This window comes from Carassius gibelio, chromosome A21, assembly GCF_023724105.1.
Source record: "Carassius gibelio isolate Cgi1373 ecotype wild population from Czech Republic chromosome A21, carGib1.2-hapl.c, whole genome shotgun sequence".
Classification (NCBI taxonomy): Eukaryota; Metazoa; Chordata; class Actinopteri; order Cypriniformes; family Cyprinidae; genus Carassius; species Carassius gibelio.
The window spans coordinates 25,168,998-25,189,695 of NC_068391.1; the positions used below are offsets into that span (position 1 = coordinate 25,168,998).

Genomic DNA, 20,698 nt, shown 5'->3' on the forward strand with positions numbered 1-20,698 from the left:
GATCATTGGCTGAGCCTTTGCCATTCTGGTTATTCTTCTATCCATTTTGATGGTTGTCTTCCGTTTTCTTCCACGTCTCTCTGGTTTTGCTCTCCATTTTAAGGCATTGGAGATCATTTTAGCTGAACAGCCTATCATTTTTTGCACCTCTTTATAGGTTTTCCCCTCTCTAATCAACTTTTTAATCAAAGTACGCTGTTCTTCTGAACAATGTCTTGAACGACCCATTTTCCTCAGCTTTCAAATGCATGTTCAAAAATTGATGACCTCAGTGATTGAATGCCACACTGCTATTTTTTTGAACACACCCCTTTCAACTAATTCAACTAATTGCCCAATTGCACAGCCTTAAGAGCGTGCATATCATGAATGCTGGGTCTCATTTGTTTTCTGAGAATCTACTGAACCTACTGGTAACTTGTTTGCCACGTAGCAATAAAAAAATATACGAAAAACCTTGATTATTCTGGTTAGTCACATTGTACTGCTATTATTTTGAACAATACTGTATATATGTTTTTTTTACCTCGTCATGACGTATTTTTGGACTGATGCGACTTATACTTAGGTTCAACTTATAGTGCAGGGCTTAAAGTTCTCCGGCACCGTGCCGGATTTCCGGCATGCAGCGTTTAATCCTGGGAAATGTTATTATTATGTATTATTATTATTATTATTTTCCCAAACATTATATTTCTAGATATTCTCATTCTACATAAAATAAAAATAAAATAAAATCTTAAAATATCACTTTTGAGTCCATGCGGTCGCCTACCAGTGGTATGGAGGTGCAGCTTTCACTCTCAACAAAACTAACATTAGTAGCCTTATAAACACGAGACGAGCATAATAGTATGCAATTGCAGTCGCAGCCCTATGAATGGAGAAGCGCGACAAAAAGCTGTGAAGCGAAATGGTCTAATATATCCATCTAGCGCGTATTTACATAGAAAATCTTATTATAAAGCAGCGGAGCTTTGTAAACAGCTCAGAGTAATCATGTCATCTCCATAAGAATGATATGATTGCCAAAACATATTTACAGGGATTTCTGAAATGTCCTGTTCACACATGATCTATTAATGGTAACTTTACCAGTAATTTACCAGTAAAGACTGTATGTGTAAAAGGGGCTAAACTCTTCCTCTGTATACGCTGTGAATTTTAATTGCTTAATGTAATCTGGAAAAACTGTGCATTATCTCCCTAGATTTGTAACGTAAATCATTTATAAACCTTTGCCAATACAGCAGATACATCAACCTATGTCTAAATATGCCATTGTATTGTACATCACGATTTCAAAATAAATGTTTCTACACATGGCCAAATATTAAAATTGAATGGATTTAAACATTGTTTAATCAAGCTGTAAAGTGAAACGTCACCAGGCCGTTGGCGCCCTCTGCAGGTATTTGTTTTAATACATAATGTACTTAAAGATTAACTAAACCCTAAACCAACTTTTTTTAGTTAATAATCTGTAAGAATGGGGCTTTATTATTGCTGTTCATTGATTCGAGTAACTTTTTTGACATTTGAGTATAAAGTGTTTTAATTCTACAATATATGGTGTAAAAACGTCTGAGTGCTGCCCTCTTCAGGTTGAATGGTTGCTACTGCAGTTGATTTTTCCTATTGGATGTTGTGGTGGCAAGTGACGTAAGCGGTGGCAGGTGACGTAAGCAGTTTCCAGCAAACCACGCCCCTTGGTACGAGCTACCACACCCTTAGCATTATAAAACCATCTTGTTTCGTCAAAATCACTGTAGTGAGTCAGGAGTTGGAATTGCGAGTATTGAAAACGACCAGAATAGACTATGATAGCATCTATTTAGCATAGCATTTATATAGTTATTTAGATTATTTTGTGTAGCCTATATAGTCAATTAGCATAGTTGTTAGTGTAACGTTAGTATTGTTTGAAGCATAGTTAGTAGCATAGTATTGTTAGGATAGCTTCAAGTTGGCATAGATTTATCTGTATTTAGTACAGTGGTCAGGGTGGTACGTATGTGTTGTGTTGCGACAGCACTGCTGGACTGCATAGTTTTCCAGCAGACTTTAAAATTAGGCGCCAGTGGTTGCATGAACTTGGCCTGAAAGACCGCGAGTTCCCGCCTAGAGCTGGAGTGTTTAAAATGCATTTTTTTGCAGAAGAGATTGCTTCTCCAACGCAATGGAGGTGGAAATGGGCTTCTCCACACAGCTCGCGCTGAAAAGCGTCGCGGTGCGGAAGTTAAGAGCGCAGTTTGAGCGGCTCGGATTGATATGGCTCAAGCCACAGACACCTCAACATATCCTCCACTTCAGGTGAAGGTGGGGGAGAAAAGTCCTCTACTTCAAATGAACGCTCTTGCAAACCCACTTGCGTCACTACAGTCACTCTCCATTTTAACGACTCTGACAGCAGCTGTCAATTAATCCGTCACTACAGGTCTCAGGTTCACGCCCCACACGCTCAGCCCCGCCCTCGGTTCATCCCCTCTATCTCTGCTGTGCTCTGCCCACTATTTAGCACTTTTCAAATCTTGCTAGTGGGTGGAGTCAGGGTCTGACCAGGGGTTTAGTTACCCTTTAAGTTATATTCATGTTATATATAGGCATATTATATCATGTTTTTTAACAGTGTTGTTCAATACAATCTTGTAATTTCTTGGTTTTGATGTTTTATTTGAGCCAATTATTATTGCCTCATTGTTAGTTTATATATAAATAGTCATACTAAAGCCCGGTTTTCACTTAGGTCTGTTTGTTACAAAAAAAAAAATAGGATTACTCAGTTGTCAAAATAATCAGTAGATTAACTGATTACCAAAAGAATCATTAGTTACAGCCATAGATTAGTTAAAATTTTTCTAAATACAACTGCATTGTTTTACTTTTTGTAATAAAAAGACAAACATTTTATTGAAAACTTCTTAAAAACAGTATTAAAATATTGATACATTCTAGTGAACCAAGTATTTGTACTTTGTCTCATCTCATTAGCTAAGTGTATTGTCACACCCCTAGTGTCAGTAAGCGATGATATAGCTCATAATTTTCTAAGTGTATGATACAGCTTTCATTCTGCAGATCAATCATATATCCATGAAAAAGAAAATCAGCAATAAAGAAAGCAATAACTTTGCCATAGTATCCTTTCAAATGTTAAAATGGTCACAGTCATTGTATGCTTTACATGTGCTGCCCATGCCCCGTCCCCGGAAAAAAGTTCAGGCTCAGGATTTTTTTTTTTTGCTTTAACCCCTGTGCATGTTTGGAACAACTTGAGGGTAAGTAAATAATGACAGAATTTTTGGTGAAATGTAAGTTTAACCTTACAATGCTGTAATTGTGTTTAATTAATTTCTTAAAGGCATAGTTCACCCAAAAATATATTATCACACTGGCACCCACTGTTGATGACAAATTTTGCATGGGATCCTTCAACTGTAATGGTGCTGATCAGTCTGCTGCAGTTGCAATCAGTTTTCATGCACAATTAGAGTAAAAGGTGAAATGTGTAATTTTTTGATGGAAAAAAAGATTTTTCCTGTTTCGGTTTAATCTTCCCGTTTAAACTAAAAGTACACCAATCATATATTATCTTAATATATATTTTTTTAACAATAGCTATTTTTTCATGCAAGTTACAAATTTAATCTATTTGAAAAAAGCAATCGAAACGCCCAATCTCAAAAACAAGTAAAAGAACATTTCCATCAGATGTGCTCAAGAGAACAAAGTTGCGACTTCATGGAAAATTGGTTCAAAATATCAATGCCAATGGAAGTTGGAATCACTGCAAAGGCTACTGTGGCTGTTTACTAAATATAATTTATGTAATAAATAAAAAATGTAAAATAAATAAATTTAAAATGTAATAATTTCTTACAGGTTAGAACACTCTGAAGAACTTCCAGCTTGCTAGCTCTAGACAGCATAATATCTTATGCTCATTTCTGGGAGGCTAGTTATTTGACATGCATTGGCTCCTCTATTTCAAAATGACCAGATAAACGTGTTTTCTTTTCTTTTCTGAAAGACATATTAAGTCACACAACTCATTGATGCAAAGTCACATGGCTTTCTTTTGATGCACAGAAATGTATTCCATCACCCAGAATACCATAGCAGCTACATAGTGAATCATTGTCAACTTTCAAATACCCTAGTATCAAAGCTGAACTTTACCTTTAAATCAGAAAATAATGAAGGTACATATTCAATATAAATAACCACACCATGTCCCTGTTTTTCTGCTACAGGAGAGCTGCAGTGTCTCAGTCCATAATATAGTTTCAGAAATGGATTCCATACAGCACAGTGTAACCCCTCCCCCTCCTCCTACCAGCCAACTTGTTTCCAGTAGCATCAGTGAGGAAGAGGAGTTTACACAAGCCACATCAGTGGAAGCTGAAAAGGAGGAGGTGGAGCATGGGAAGGACCAGCAAAGTGACTGGCCAAAGGATACTGTGCGTCGAACCACCAGGGAGCTTGAGCAGAAGATCAAGCAGGTCTCATCAGTGGCACTGGTGTCCTCGGGACACTTCCCCGTCAACACCAGCAGCAGAGAGAAAACGGAGGAGACCTCATCTCACACACACCTCACACCTGATTCAAGCACTGTGTCTACACACCATCACCAGCCTCAGAACAATATGGGCAAAGTAGAGAAAGACAAGAGTCTTTCAGCTGATGAGGACAGAATGGGAAGAAAGTGCGAGAGACAACTCAGGGAAGGAGAGTGCATGAACACTGGCCTCACACACTTAAGACAAAACCATTCCATTTCATCTAGCTCGTCTCTGGCCAGGGTTCTACAGCTAGAGGGAATCACCAAGCAGGAGAGTTACACAGACTCTAATTGTCCAACGGGATGCTGTCCTAAAGACATGAGGGAAACCTGGGAGACCCTGAAAGAGCTCGGGGCATTTCTCTTGCAGGTAAGTGGCTGCTCAGACAGGCGGCTCAGCCAACCGTGGTCCATGAGGGAGCAAAGAAAGGGCCAGGCTGCGCGAGAGAGGACCAAAGAGGTGGAGGCTCAGATCCGGCAGGCTGGTCTGACTCCACCCTCAATAATGAAGTGCTCTGCTTCATTAGCCAAACTTGGGTCTTTGGAGCTCTCGCCTGTTGACCTGAGTGAGCTTGACTTAAGTCCTGCCATACTCTCTGCGTGCCCACTTTTTTAGTGATGATACCTCAAAAAAGAAGGTATTGCACCATTGGACTCCTGCTGTCCCTTGCTCTTCTGCCTCTCCTATTTCTTCCACTCAATCTCATATGCTTGGACAAGCAAGAAGAATAATGATGAGACTGAAGACACAAAATATATTCACTATGATGTCATGCCCATGCCACTGCCACTTTCCCCACCCTCCAGTCAGTTTTGGAGGCAGGATCATGCACAGGAGGATGCAGGTTACGCCCCATTACCTGCTTCTGCCTTGATACCTGTGGAAACATGCCAACGATATGGGAGAACACATCCGCTGCAGAGCCTGAAGAAATGGACTAAACCCTTACCACACTATGTGACTTTTTTTTTCTGTGTGTGAGTGTATGCTTGTTTGTGCCTGCCATGTTTAGTTTGTGATTAAAGAGGTAGCACACCCAAAAATGACAATTATGTCATTTACTCACCCTCATGGATATCCAGACCTATATGACTTTTTCTTCTGTTTATTCTCAGTGGGGTCTAAAATAACAGATTATGGACCCCATTGACTTTCATTGTTTGGACAATAATGTTATACAAAATGTTTTGTTTTTCCACAGATAAAACAAAGTTGTACAGATTTCAGTTGACATGAGGGTGGGAAATAATGACAGAATTATTTTTGGGTGAAACTATTTGTTTAAATTGCCACGCATACCTCAGTGGGCCTTATCCAACTGGAAATCAAACAATGTGGATATTTTAAAGCACAATGTGATTTGAATGTTTTTGGTGGGGTTGATGGCCCATGGAATAGAAATCATGTAATCCTGACCTATCATTTGAGTAGGAAAAAAATAGCTTGAGGAACAATGAAATGTTATAACTGATATACTTTTTGCACAGTGTCTACCAGGTCATTCTTTGCTTAGTATGGTAATACATTACCATTTCATTTTTTACATTGCTGAAATGTATTCTCGAAGTGTATGTGTGTGTGAGAGAGAGAGAGAGAAAGAGAAAGAAAGAAAAAAAGATAAAGAAAGTGAGCATGTGTTTTTTAAGGGTTGCAGGAGAGCCATAGATGAGTATGTATAAATGCATTCAGAATTGAATGACATGTAATTGTGTGTCTAAAATTATTACAGATATGAGATTGCGTGTGTGCATGTTGGTGATTGTGTGTGTGCATGTTGTTGGGAATGGGTTCTGTGGTACTTCTAGAATGTAGAGTTTATGGGCCTCAGTGTGTGTATGTATATTTTGTGAATGTGTATAATATGTATACTTTAATATGAGTGTATGTATTCTCTGTCTGTTTTCAACTTTGGTCCAGTTTCTTCCTTCAGCATTTTCTGTTTTGTTAAAGACAACAAAAAAGAGGAGACATGGTGGATTTTAATGTACACTTTTTATTATTGTCTTTTTTTTTTTTTTACTGTGGTTTGTATTCTGGAAGCATGTTTGCAAAAGTATATATTTAGAGTTGCTTGTGAGGGTGTTGTGCTGTGCAAAAAAGAAAGAAAACTGAAATGTCTTTCTGTTTGTCGCAAGACTGGAAAAATATTTAATCTTTTTATATTGCTTAAACTGTGACAATTAAAGTAAATTTACAAAAATACTTTTGTTGGTGTATTTTTGACCAGGTTCCCACAACTATAAAACAGTTTTTTGTTTTGTGGGAAATGTTATTATTATTATTATTCATTATTATTATTATTATTCCCAAACATTATATTTCTAGATATTCTCATCTCTAAAACCTCTAAAAAATCTCTAAAAGTATGTGATTATATATTGTTAGTCCACTCTCTATTGGTCCAGTCTGTAGGAGATGGAGATGGTAGGTTCTTATTGTTAAGGACACAGATCATGTTTAACTGATGCTTGCTACACTTTAAAAGCTGAACATCTCTGCACACCTGATCAGTCCTAATAGACCAAATATAGTGAGGATTGTGTAGTGATAGATAATAATTTAACTTAAACCTGACATAATGGTTTTTGCAATGTACATTATTTCATGAAAGCTACAACAAGCTGTTGAGAGGGTATCGACAAATGGCAGGGGACTACAGCAAAAGTATTGCCTGACTGAATCTGTAGGATTGATTGTATATACAATTTATGTATGCTTAAATCAAGGGTGTTAAATGCCAGGGTTTATGCTGCATGCTCACAACCACCTGATCTCAGTGTGTGCTCTCACTGCATTCTATAACCCTGTCACCGGACAGCGAAATATCCCAACACGACAGCACTGACTATAAAATATGGCAAGCAAATTTTACATTTAACATTATGATTGAACATTAATTTGAATTTCTAGTTAGTAATCCTATAGTTATAAGCAGGGCTGTCGCTAGTGGGGTGAAAGGTGGTGATGAATATAGGGGCCCACGGCTATTTTTTGGCATGGAGACAGAAATGACATACCCAAAATAAAAAGGTTTCTGCTCATGATTCTTTCTGACTAGATACATACCTGTAATCAACATTTTTTCACAAAGCTGACACGTCAAAGTTTACTGTTCATGAATCAGAATCACTCAAGACTGTTATGATAATAGAGATACATATAAGCTCAAACATAAAAATAAAAATATTAAAAACATTTTTTAATGTATTAAAAAAAATTTTAATGTAAGATATGAGTTTAGCGATACAATGTAGCTAAAGCCCCTAGTCTTTCAAAACTTGAGGTTTTTTTTTTTTTTTTTTTGTCATTACGTACCCTTTTGTGAATGCCTGCCCATGCCCAATCTAAATTTTAGTAAAATTTCTGAATAATAATTTAGCCGTCAATAAGATGACCCACATGATGACCTTTTTTACCTGACGACGTCCGGGAAGATTCGTCACGCCGCGCGTGCATTTTTTAATTGCCAAAGGATATTTTCAACACCGCGGAAGCGAAGTGATTTTGATATTTATTTACTTATTATTATTTTACAAGAACGACGTGATGTGAGAACATGCAGATATGTTGTTTATATCGTGGGTAGCCTGTAGTGTAGAGTAACGTTAGTGTGCTGTTTGAGGTAGAATCAAGGTAGCCCATTCAGAGATTTCTGAGCAAGGTGGATTTTAAATGCAGCTTCCAAATTCAATGCTAAATTCAAATCTGTGTTCGCTGGCTGGCGCTGAGCCAGATACAGACACGTTCGTATAACGCTTCATGATAACCAATCAGAAACGATTCTGTTGTGCTTATAAATGCAATGGTCAATCGGAGACGTGCAGAAGAGTCATCATGAAACGCGGTGTTTTTGTTCACTTTCTCTCTGACTGAATTATTTAGCGAATTCTTTCTTCAGAGAGAGAGAGAGAGAAATCCTGTGCATAATGTAATGTAAAGTGCTTCAGTGATTGTAATGGTAGTTTTTGAGAGTGCCTGAACTCTGTCTAGACTGAATGAAAATGTTCTTTGATAATGTAAATTCTCTGTAAATTCTCTGTAAAATGAAAGTGTTAAAATAAGTAACTTACAATATTGTTATTAAAATTTACATTAAATGCAAATTCAGTCATATTGAAAATATTATATGGCACTTAAGTAAAAAGTCGGGGTATTATGTGTACTTAATAGATTACACTACTTTTCCATATATTGATCAAATAACAATCTATAAAGGTGCAAAACGCGTTTACTTTCACGTTTGAGAATCGAGATATTTCCTGATATATTAAGCATGTTTAGAATTGTTTTGAATTAAAGGAAAAATAAATAAAACATAGTCCTATATCAGTTATACAGTGCTTTCGTAGCATGACTTATACCCCCCCCCCCCCCCACCCATTTTTACATTTTTCTTTAATAAAGGAAACATAAGCTCCTCTTTCAAGAAAAAGAATTTCACGAAAAGTTAAAATGATAAAACAATACACTGTTAAAAAAAAAAAATTAATCGCAGATAATTGCAGTACATTTTGCAAAATAAATAAATATATAGTCTTTCTTCTTTAAAATGTAAGTTTCCTTGTAATTATTTTTTTAATTTACTTACAAGGCTCAGCACAGTGAAGTTGCTACTGGAAAAGCTCTAGAAGTATTTGCTTGCAGATATCATTTGGTTTGTTTTATATCTATTGCGATGTCATTCAGACATTTTAAATATGAGTATAAATGCTGAAAGTACTATTTAATCTATTTAAAATGGATGTGGGATGCATTTCCCCAGAGTTAAGATAGACGATGTGGGGATTATAATATGTGGATGCTATAACTGCTATTACTTAACATTACATTCCAAACATGAATGGCATGCACTGCTGTTAGAAGAGGTTAAGTGCAGCTGTCATCTGTGCTGGCATTGCTGCTGTGCTCACTTGATACCAAAGGAATGATACAACTTATCTTCAAGCCAATATATAGGTATACCCAGACTGTGTAACCTGATCTATCTATCTAAACCAGATATATGAAGAAATATATATGGTTTGAAGTTGTAAATGAAACAAAGATGATTGGAAAATACACCAAATGCTTTTTTTTTGGCTAATTGATCATTTTTGTTTAATTACCATATTATGTTACTACAGAAAAATGTAAACAAAATTAATATACAATGTATACAACTAGTATCATTAAAAAAAGTTAATTAGGAACATTGTATTCAATCAGCCATCCTCAGGCTTGATTAAGTGTGAGTAGTGTGTGGCATCATCAAATGGCACCCCACTGCCCGCAACATACTCCTTACTGCAGGTTAAGAACAATACTCCTTTTTAATAGACGCCAACTTATTACATTAAACAGATACACAAGTGTATTACAATAAGAATAATTAATTTCATGGGAAATAAATTAGAAGCATTGGAAAGCCTTTGTCCCACAATGTAGATGGTTTCCATTCAGTGTGATTTTGTTTCAGGCGGTGATAATCTGATCATCATCTGGAATGTGGGCACTGGAGAACCCTTGATGACAATGGATGACCATCTTGATCTCATTTATAACATCAGTTGGAACTACAATGGTAGTCTGTTTTGTACCACTTGCAAGGATCTTCGCCTTCGAGTATGCAATCCCCGGAAAAACGAGGTGGTTGTGGTAAACTTGGACATAATACACATTGTTTTCTTCTGTAGGAAAGACTGTCCCCACATGAGGGTATCCGGCCAATGAGAGCCATTTTTACCAGAGAGGGCAACATTTTCACCACAGGTTTCACCCGGATGAGTCAGAGAGAGCTTGGCCTGTGGGATCCGGTAATGAAGGATAGTTCATTTACGTACCTTCATACTATTCCATACCTAGTTTGCTTTGGCTAATCTTCGACACAAATTTAAAGGGGGGGTGAAATGCTATTTCATGCATACTGAGTTTTTTACACTGTTAAAGAGTTGGATTCCCATGCTAAACATGGACAAAGTTTCAAAAATTAAGTTGTACATTTGAAGGAGTATTTTTGTTCCAAAAATACCTCTTCCGGTTTGTCACAAGTTTCGGAAAGTTTTTTTCGAGTATGGCTCTGTGTGACGTTAGATGGAGCGGAATTTCCTTATATGGGTTCTAAGGAACTTCTGCCGGAAGAGCGCGCGCTCCGGTATAGCAGCGCACTGAGAGGCTGAGCACAGCCTGATCAGAGCGAGAGCGTTGCGAAAAGTCACAAAAGGAGTGTGTTTTTGGTTGCCAGGGCAAGACAACCCAGCACAGATTTCCAAAAGAGAAACAGCATTAAGGGACCAGTTGATGGAGTTTATTTTTACAGAGCATCAACGGAGTTGTGCAAGTGTTTTTGTTTGTTCCCTGCATTTCGGATTGCACATCGTTTATTTCTTAAGGATAATGCAGTCCCAACGAAAAAGGGTCACGATCGTGTGTTGGAACCGCATGCGGTGAGTAAAACTGCTTCAAATATCTCAGTGTTGTTATATCAACATGCGATGTTGTCATCAAACTGCACTTTCCACATGTAACGTACAGCTTAAAAAATAAAAAAAAGGCGACATAAAGTGGAACTTTTCATTTCCCAAAACCGCTAAGCAAATATATAAGGTTTCAGTACATACCACATAGAGAAGCCTTTGCTGATGCTGCTCTTGTTAAATTTCAGCCTCTGGATCTGTGTCACAGCTTCCAAACGCTCTCAAAGCAAAAGCCTACTGGCGCTCGTGATTCTTTAGCTCCGCCCACACGTCACGCCTCTAGGCGCTCGTGTTTTTCCGGGAAAAATCGGTACAGACTATTTTTCTCTTATAAATATAATAAAACTAAAGACTTTTTGGAGTTATGAAGGATGCAGTACTACTCTATAGGTACTCAAGATTAACAGGATATTGAGTGAAAACGAGCATTTCACCCCCCTTTAAATATATTTTGTGAAACCTGAGAAATTTCTGTCACTCCATTGAGGGAACAGGTGCCTGAAACTTTGAAGATCCATTATAAAATAAAAAAACATTATAAAAAATAATTGAACTGAGTGGTGTAATCCAAGTCTTATGAAGAGATATGATAACTTTACAGGATTTTATTCACATATAATCACACATACATAGAGCACATAAAATAAGGTAAACATGGAAGCCTGTATGTGTCTCACATGCTAAAACAAACCTCACTGATTATCCTGTGTAACACATACATGTTTGAGCTTGTTGTTTGCCATATGTGATCATATCTCTTCAAAAGGTTTACTTTTATAATGCCTTTGTGGCATTTTTGGATATTCCAATATTTGATTACCTGGACTATCAGTGGACAGAATGTAATCTCTCAGGTTACTCTGAAATACCTTTATTTGAGTCTCAATTAATTAAAGTTTTATGTGTTTGGAACAATATGAGGGTGATTAAATGGTGACAAAATGTTCATATATCGATTCAAGGCTAATTAATTATTCATTTTATTGATTTTATTCCATTCATTTTTCTATAATTTGATCAGTTTTATTTCACTGCAGGGGTTTTCTTTCATATCACTGATAGTGTTCATTCCTGTCATCATTTAGACTAATTTTGAAGAGCCCATAGCACTGTTGGAGTTGGACACAAGTAATGGAGTTTTATTGGCTTTTTATGATCCAGACACTAGCATTGTGTTTCTCAGCGGCAAGGTATGACTCCATGTTTCATCTCCATTTGCTATCATACTCAGGCTGGTGCTGTAAAGTTGTTTCCATGTCTCCACAGGGTGACAGCAGTATTCGGTATTTTGAGATCACAGAGGAGCGTCCCTATGTGCATTACATCAGCAAATTCAGTAGCAAGGAACCACAGAGAGGAATGGGCTTCATGCCCAAGAGAGGAGTGGACGTCAGCAAGTGTGAGATTGCCAGGTCAGATTTGCATGGTTATGCTGGTTAATTTGGATATGTGTTAGTTACTTAAATGTGGTATACAGAAATACCATTGGGTCAGTGAGATTTATTTGTACTTTTATTTAGCAGGGACACATTAAATAGATGAAAAGTGACAGATATTTGTAATGTTACAAAAGATTTGTGTTTCAAATAAATATACAGTATACTGTTACTGAGCTTTCTATTCATCAAAAAATCCTGACGAAAAAAAAAAAGTATCCACAAAAATATTAAGCAGCACAAATATTTTCAGTATGGATAATGAGAGATATTTTTAAGCACCAAATCAGCATATTAGAATGATTTCAAAATGATCATGTGACACTGAAGACTGGAGTAATGAAAAATCTGTTTTGCCAGCACAGGAATAAATACATTTAAGTGTAAATTTTATGCATTTAGCAGACGCTTTTATCTTAGTTCAGGCTATCAGTTTTTACCTATCGTGCTTCCGGGGAATCGAACCCCAAACCTTGCGCTTGGTAACACAATGCTCTACCACTCTCTACTACTTGAGCTAAAGGAACACTTAAAATTACATTTTAAATTATATTAAAACAGAAAACAGTTATTTTAAATTGTAATACTATTTCACAATTTTGATGTTTTTAATGTTTTTAGTTTTTGTATCAAATAAATGCAGCCTTGGAGAGATGGCTTTGAAAAAAAAAGAAAAATGGGGTGGTGTTGGCGCAGTGAATAAGACACATGCCTTTGGTGTGAGAGACCCGGGTTCGAATCCACTGTGAGATACCAATGTGTCCCTGAGCAAGACACTCAACCCCTAGTTGCTCCAGAGGTGTGCAATCCTCTGACATTTTGTGTATTGTATTCTAAACATTCACACTGAGCATTTCTGAAACTTTTATTATTCCTTATAGATTATATTAACACAAATCCAACAAAACTGAATATATGATGAAGTATGTAAAATAATTTTTTTTTTTTTTAGAAAGTATGTAAAAATTATTTTTTTCTCTTTCTTTTGTACCCAGACACAGCAGGCCCAGAGCCAGCTCTGGAACCTGAAGAATGGATGGACGGACAAGATGCAGACCCCACATTAGTGTCCATGAGGGATGGCTATGTTCCTCCAAAGAGTAGAGAGCTAAAGGTGGCCAAGAAGAATGTTCTAGACACCAGGCCTTCAACACGTAAAAGCATGTCTGTCATAGATGGAAGTAGTTTGCCCGTAAGTAGAATATGTTGGTTATCCTTGGTCTCTTTCAAAGCTTTTGTTCCTTTATCACCTCCTTTTCTGAAATTTCTCAAGAAGCAAATATGGCTAGGAATTTTATTCAGATTCGGTTACTTTTAAAAACAATAATAATAATTTAAAAAAAAAAACACATTGGAACATTATAAAAACATACCCTAACAATGTTTTCTGTGTTTTTTTTTTTAATCTATAATGCTACGGCATATGTATGTTTAAGCTGTAGCTTGATGTCTGATACTATGAAAAAAGCACCACCAAATTATATAATTAATACAGTGTATAAGCTTAAATCACAAATTAATGACTGATCTGGTTCTTTTAATGAAACTGTCGAAATAACTCACACTATCACTAAATACTACTGAATCAGTAAGTTGGCGACACCTGACAGTTGTACCTAATATTTTTTGAAATGTGGTACTTTGAAGAATTGAATTGTGGAAACCACAGTGTAAGTGAATAAATGGAAGTGTAATCTGAATCTGAATCATTAATTTCCTTTTGATTCCCATCCCTAGAAGCTCAACATATCTTTTTATTTCCTAATTAAACCTGTCCTTGACTTGCTCTTTTCCCTCTATTTTTTTGCTTTTATTCATCCTTATTCTACTGTCACTATTCTTCTCTCTTCTGTTTCCTCTTTCCAACTGCCATCTTCTCCTTTGCTTTCTCTCAGTCTCTTTCAAACTCTAGCCTCAGTTGTTGGAGAAGCTTGTTGAGGAGGTCCAAAATCTGAAGGCCACAGTTCTCTCTCAGGAGAAACGAATCTGTTTCTGTGATTTAGAGAATAAGCTCTCGAAGTACACTAATGGCAGTCTGAATAAAGCTAACTCATCCAATGCACACCCCAATTCACTGCTAACCCCTTAAAACTAAAGTACGAGCACAGATAAGGCAACAACCGTAACTCCGGTTCAACTGGCTGTACCACCAAGTGATTTCTTGACTTCACAGGCTTTTTTTACATGTGAATAAATCACCTATACGGTAGTTAGATTTTGGAGAATTAGGAGAGTTAATTTGGCAAAGGCACTTTGTAGAGAAATTGTTAATATTGTGTAGTAGTACACAATATACAGTAAGCTATATTCGTTAAATGCTTAAGGAATCATATCAGGAAGAATTTATGTCAGCATGCAAAAGGTAGGCAAAACCACCTTAATTTTAGGATTTACAAATCCTTTAATGTACTCACTGCTTTTTCAACATAAATGCTGACAAATAATGACGGAAGAAATGTAGCCGTAGTGGTTAATAGTCACAGTGTCTTTGGTAGTCTCTGTGTGAACATACTTTATTATAAAGACCAGGACTTTGGACCAGATGGTAGCATATGTAGCTCTTATTTGGTCAGCTCTGGAAAAGCAACATCTACGTTATGACTATGACATGTCAGGACAGTAGTGAGCTCAGTAATTCCGCCAAAACACTACACAATTTTCAGGTCATCGATTGCTGTTCTTTTCACATTATACTATTTTTTTTTTTAGGTTCATGAAGTTTCTGTGGTTTGCACATAATGACAGATCAGTGACTGTGGATCACACATCACACGATTTACTAGTAAGAATCCAATTCAGGGAATGAGAGATCATGTATGAATGGAATTCTGGCTTGGGACTGCAAATCCTGCAAATCAAAATGGTGATCCACAAGAAGCTTGTAATCTACCAAAAAATAAAAATAAATAAGTTAAGGTTAAGATGATTTCTACTCAATATTTCCCTTGCACTAGATTTTTTTCTGCGAGTGGTTCTGCAATCTGCAAGTGGTCGCCAATGTAATTTCGAGTCAAAACACAATTTGTGTTCATACAGATTCACACAGTAAGTACAGATTTTAATTCAATTGCTTCTCTCCACTATATGACCTATATTACTATATAATAGTCACTCACATGAACGAGCACCAATTTCCCTCAGATTTAAGGCTGATATTAAGAGTTCTGTACATCACATCCTGCCATTTTATCTTAAAGGATCAGTTCACCCAAATTATTCTTCATATACTCACCCTCATATTGTTCCAAACTATTGTTTAATGTTTTAGTAGATATGGAAGTTGTTGCTGAATGTCCAAGCTGCTCTTTTCCATACAATGAATGTGAGTAATTACTCGGGCTGTGGAGCTAAAAAAAAAAAAAAAAACACCTACCATAAAAGTGGCCCGTGACTCGTGCACTATATTCTAAATGTTCTGAAGACTTAGGATCACTGAGGAACAAGCACAAGATGCATTATGCCATCAGCACAACTGAAAATAACTAAATATAACTGCTTTTGGTGTGTTCTTCATACAAAACTATATATAGACCATATAGCTTCAGAAGATTTTTTATTATTGTGTACAGGTGCTGGTCATATAATTAGAATATCATCAAAAAGTTGATTCATTTCACTAATTCCACTCAAAAAGTGAAACTTGTATATTAGATTCATTCATAACACACAGACTGATATGTTTATTTCTTTTAATTTTCATGTTTATAACTAACAACTAAGTAAAATCCCAAATTCAGTATCTCAGAAAATTTGAATATTGTGAAAGGTTCAATATTGAAGACACCTGGTGTCACAATTTTAAAGGGGAGGTGAAATGCTCATTTTCACTCAATAGGTCCCTTAATGTTTTTTTTTTTTGGTAATCTGTGCAGGGTTGTCTTGCCCTCGCAACCAAAATCACACTTCTTCTGTGACATTTCGCTCTCGCTCTGATCAGTGAATGTCTGTGCTCTCAGTGCTCTGCTCTACGGGAGCACACGCTCTTCCGGGAGAAGTGCCCTTAGGACCCATATAAGGAAATTCGCTCCATCTAACGTCACACAGAGCCATACTCAAATAAAACTTTCCGAAACTTGTGACAAACCGGAAGGAGTATTTTTGGAACAAAACGTACAACCTTCAAACGTACAACTTAATTTTTTAAACTTTGTCCATGTTTAGCATGGGAATCCAACTCTTTAACAGTATAAAAAACTCAGTATGCATGAAATAGCATTTCACCCCCCCTTTAACAAATTACCTCAAAACACCTGCAAAGCCTTTAAATGGTCTCTCAGTCTAGTAGGCTACACAATCATGGGGAAGACTGCTGACTTGACAGTTGTCCAAAAGACGACCATTGACACTTTGCACAAGGAGGTCAAGACACAAAAGGTAATTGCAAAAGAGTGTGTTCAAGCACATTAATAGAGAGGCGAAGGAAAGGAAAAGATGTGGTAAAAAAAAGTGTACAAGCAATAGGGATAACTGCACCCTGGAGAGGATTGTGAAACAAAACCAATAAAAAAATGAGGGGGAAATTCACAATGAGTGGACTGCAGCTAGAGTCAGTGCTTCAAGAATCACTACGCACAGACATATGCAAGACATGGGTCTCAGCTGTCGCATTCCTTAAGTCAAACTACTTGAACAACAGACCGCATCAGAAGCGTCTCGTTTCAAAAAGGACTGGACTGCTGCTGAGTGGTCCAAAGTTAAGTTCTCTGATGAAAGTAAATTTTGCATTTTCTTTTGGAAATCAGGGTCCCAGAGTCTGGAGGAAGAGAGGAGAGGCACACAATCCCCTGAGGTCCAGTGTAAAGTTTCCACAGTCAGTGATGGTTTGCGGTGCCATGTCATCTGCTGGTGTTAGTCCACTGTGTTTTCTGAGGTCCAAGGTCAACGCAGCTATATACCAGGAAGTTTTAGAGCACTTCATGCTTCCTGCTGCTGACCAACTTTGTGGAGATTAAGATTTCATTTTCCAACGGGACTTGGCACCTGCACACAGTGCCAAAGCTACCAGTTTAAGGACCATGTTATCCCTGTTAATTGGCCAGCAATCTTGCCCGACCTTAACCCCTTAGAAAATCTATGGGGTACTGTGAAGAAGAAGATGCGATATGTCAGACCCAACAATGCAGAAGAATTGAAGACCTCTATCAGAGCAACCTGAGCTCTCAAAACACCTGAGCAGTGCCACAGACTGATCGACTCCATGCCACATCGCATTGATGCAGTAATTCAGGCAAAAGGAGCCCCAACTATGTATTGAGTGCTGTACATGCTCATACTTTTTAGTTGGCCAAGATTTCTAAAAATCCTTTCTTTGTATTGGTCTCAAGTTATATTCTAATTTTCTGAGATGATGAATTTGGGATTTTCCTAAGCTGACAGTTATAATCATCAAAATTAAAAGGGGGGAAAAAAACATTTGAAATATATCAGTCTGTGTGTAATGAATGAACATAATATAAAAGTTTCACTTTTTGAATGGAATTAGTGAAATAAATCAACTTTTTGATGATATTCTAATTATAAGACCAGCACCTGCATGTGTGTGTTGGTGTGTGTATTAGTATTACACCATTTTTATTTCACATTTTTGAAACTTGAAGCTTGACAACATAAATACACACTTCCTTAAGGCAGGTGGCTCCTGGAAATCTTTATATAAAGATATCAAATGTTAATCTAGTTAATCTAATGATTTAACATAAAAAGCAAAAGGATGTTTGCATAAACAACAGTTGTCTCTATTTGTCCCTCTTTGTAAGAGTGCTTACATTATTAACTATTAAAATATTACTAAACTCATTTTACACACCTCTGAATTTCCAGCTTTGACCAATACAATTAAAGCTTATGTGGCTTCTGTTTAACATTTCAAAATGTAAATACACACACACACACACACACACACACACACACACATACATATATATATATATATATATATATATATATATATATATATATATATAAAACGAAAAAGCCAAAGACATTGTTTTGTGTTTATGTAGAGGATAATTCGTGAGTACTTTGTTTTGAATAAAACTTATTTACAAGAAAATGTTGCCAGTGTTGAATACATAGTTAATTTCTTATAAAAATGCACGGACACACACAACACATGGTTAATTACTCTCTCTGCAACTTGCTTATTTATTTCTAGGCACATAGCAAATAGTGTCTCTGTTCAGTTTTTAGTTATAGGACCGTGCAGCTAGCACAGTTTTATTATATAAACAACTCGGGAACAAATGGTCCTGGTTTGAGTGCAGTATCCTCAAGGTCTCTTCCCTATTCAGATTGTGAGCTATCAATGGTCCCTTTCAATGCGTTCCACCTCTGTAGCACTTGAAGTGGATTCTGAAGGCAGTAACGGAAAGAATTACTTAAATCTCAGACATCATAGTGGCAAAACCTCCATTAGTTCCATTAAACTGCTATTCCTATTGCTAACAACAGACTGTTGATTAAAGTATCGTTAATGATTTCTGAAGGAGGGGGGAGCATGGATGTTTGCTATGGATAGGGGGAGGAGGTGAAAGTCCATTTAGGCTGATGCACTAGTAATAGTAGAACAGATAATTTGGTTTAACAAAGCAAAGGTTTTTCCATTTGCTCACTTGAGAAACCATTGTCCACCAACCTCGGTGTTAAGGTAAGGTTCCTTGTGCCCTTGGATAGACCTATAGGTTACAAATTTGAGAGCAATTTGGGACTCCTCGGCCTGCTACCTTCTCTGCTGTTGGTCCTGGTTATGATATTTCATCGATAGAACTTGATCTGTCATCTTAAAAGATGCTAAAGATGTTTAGAAGTTGGGTCACTGTACCTATATGTACTATGGCCTATAGACTCTTGAAACTGCCAGGCTTTACAGTATCAGAATCCACAGAAGAATGTCAACCTGAAGTCACAATGATCTGTAAATCCACTGTCCTTGTCAGCCACCTAAAGAAACACTGTTATACTTTGGCCCAGCCACCTCTGCTGGCAAGATGGCCTCAGGCGGACACTCATTTTCAGATAATTAGCAATCTCATATCGCCCACAAAAGGAAGGCGCTGAACTGCACGGTGGAGTCTGCTTTACACAGGGTTACCTTCTCTTAAAGATAAAGGTATTGTGGCCCTGAATTGGGCTGTGTCAGACAGACCAACAATCTCAAAAATTTTATGGACTACAGAATCTACTGCTGCATAAGTACAGGTTAAAGCAGGTGTGTCCAAACTCAGTCCTGGAGGGCCAGTGTCCTGCAGAGTTTAGCTCTAACTTGCCTCAGAACATCTACCTGGAAGTTTCCAGTATGCCTAGAAAGACCTTGATCAGGTGGTTCGGGTGTGTATCAGGGATCAGTGGCCCTCCAGAAGCAGGATTGGACTCCCCTCGGTTAAAGAAAAGTTCACCCAAAAAATGACAAATGGAAAAAAAAACACTATAAAATTAGCTCATGCAACTTTGTGTCCTATGCTAAACTCTTAAAATTGCATATGCACTTCAACAGCTATCCTATGCCATTATGCTGAATGCACTTACAGTATGTCAAACCCTTTGAGACAATTCATAATTAAAAGCATTAATTACAATCTTGCAATCACTTGCAGTTGCATAATCTATAGTCATAATTTTTAGGAATTATAACATTCCACAAAAGAATACCACAAAAAAAGAAAAAAAGAATTCCACAAAATTCTACACTGCAAATCCTTGAGAGATATGGAAGAGCTCATGTTCTGTGCTCCTAAGCAGTCGGATCACAGATTATCAATGAAGCGAGATGCATAAGAAGAGGCAGTCCCAGTGCGGTTTGTGTAGCCAGGATGATCCTCTTCTTTCACCTTTTTCATAATAGCCCTTACTTCCTGCTGGCTGTGACAGAACATTGAGGACTTTGCAGCTTTATGCATGAAGATGGTCATGGAGGTCTGAGGCATTGCACCAGTGCCGTGCTGTCCAGAACAAAAACAAACTTGCTCCGAAAAAGACGAGGCCCATCTTAGGTTCAAAAAGATGGCAAATCTCAACTCCCTCCGATAAATTCACATTTGAAGAGGAGCAGGAGGATTTTACTTGGAATAGATCCTATACATGCTGAGTGAGAAAAGCAGGTGGTATTATAAGATCTTACCAGATTGGTAGTGCTAAACTTTCTACAAAAAAGCATGGATAGTTCACCCATAAATAACAATTATGCCATTTATTACACACTCTCATGGCATTCCAAACTGACATTGAAGAGAAGAAACTGTTGAATAGTTAT

At 37.2% G+C, this 20,698-nt stretch overlaps 1 protein-coding gene across 1 annotated transcript; it reads left to right on the forward strand.

Annotated features, from left to right (window-relative positions):
* Positions 1 to 4,292: 4,292 nt before the first annotated feature.
* On the forward strand, positions 4,293 to 14,831 carry LOC127941633 (coronin-6-like). Its single transcript, XM_052536930.1, has 8 exons — positions 4,293 to 5,127; positions 9,798 to 9,851; positions 10,018 to 10,196; positions 10,235 to 10,354; positions 12,100 to 12,204; positions 12,281 to 12,426; positions 13,438 to 13,642; positions 14,363 to 14,831. The coding sequence occupies exons 1-8, from the start codon at positions 4,293 to 4,295 to the stop codon at positions 14,537 to 14,539; spliced, it is 1,821 nt and encodes a 606-aa protein (XP_052392890.1). The 3' UTR covers positions 14,540 to 14,831.
* Positions 14,832 to 20,698: the final 5,867 nt, after the last annotated feature.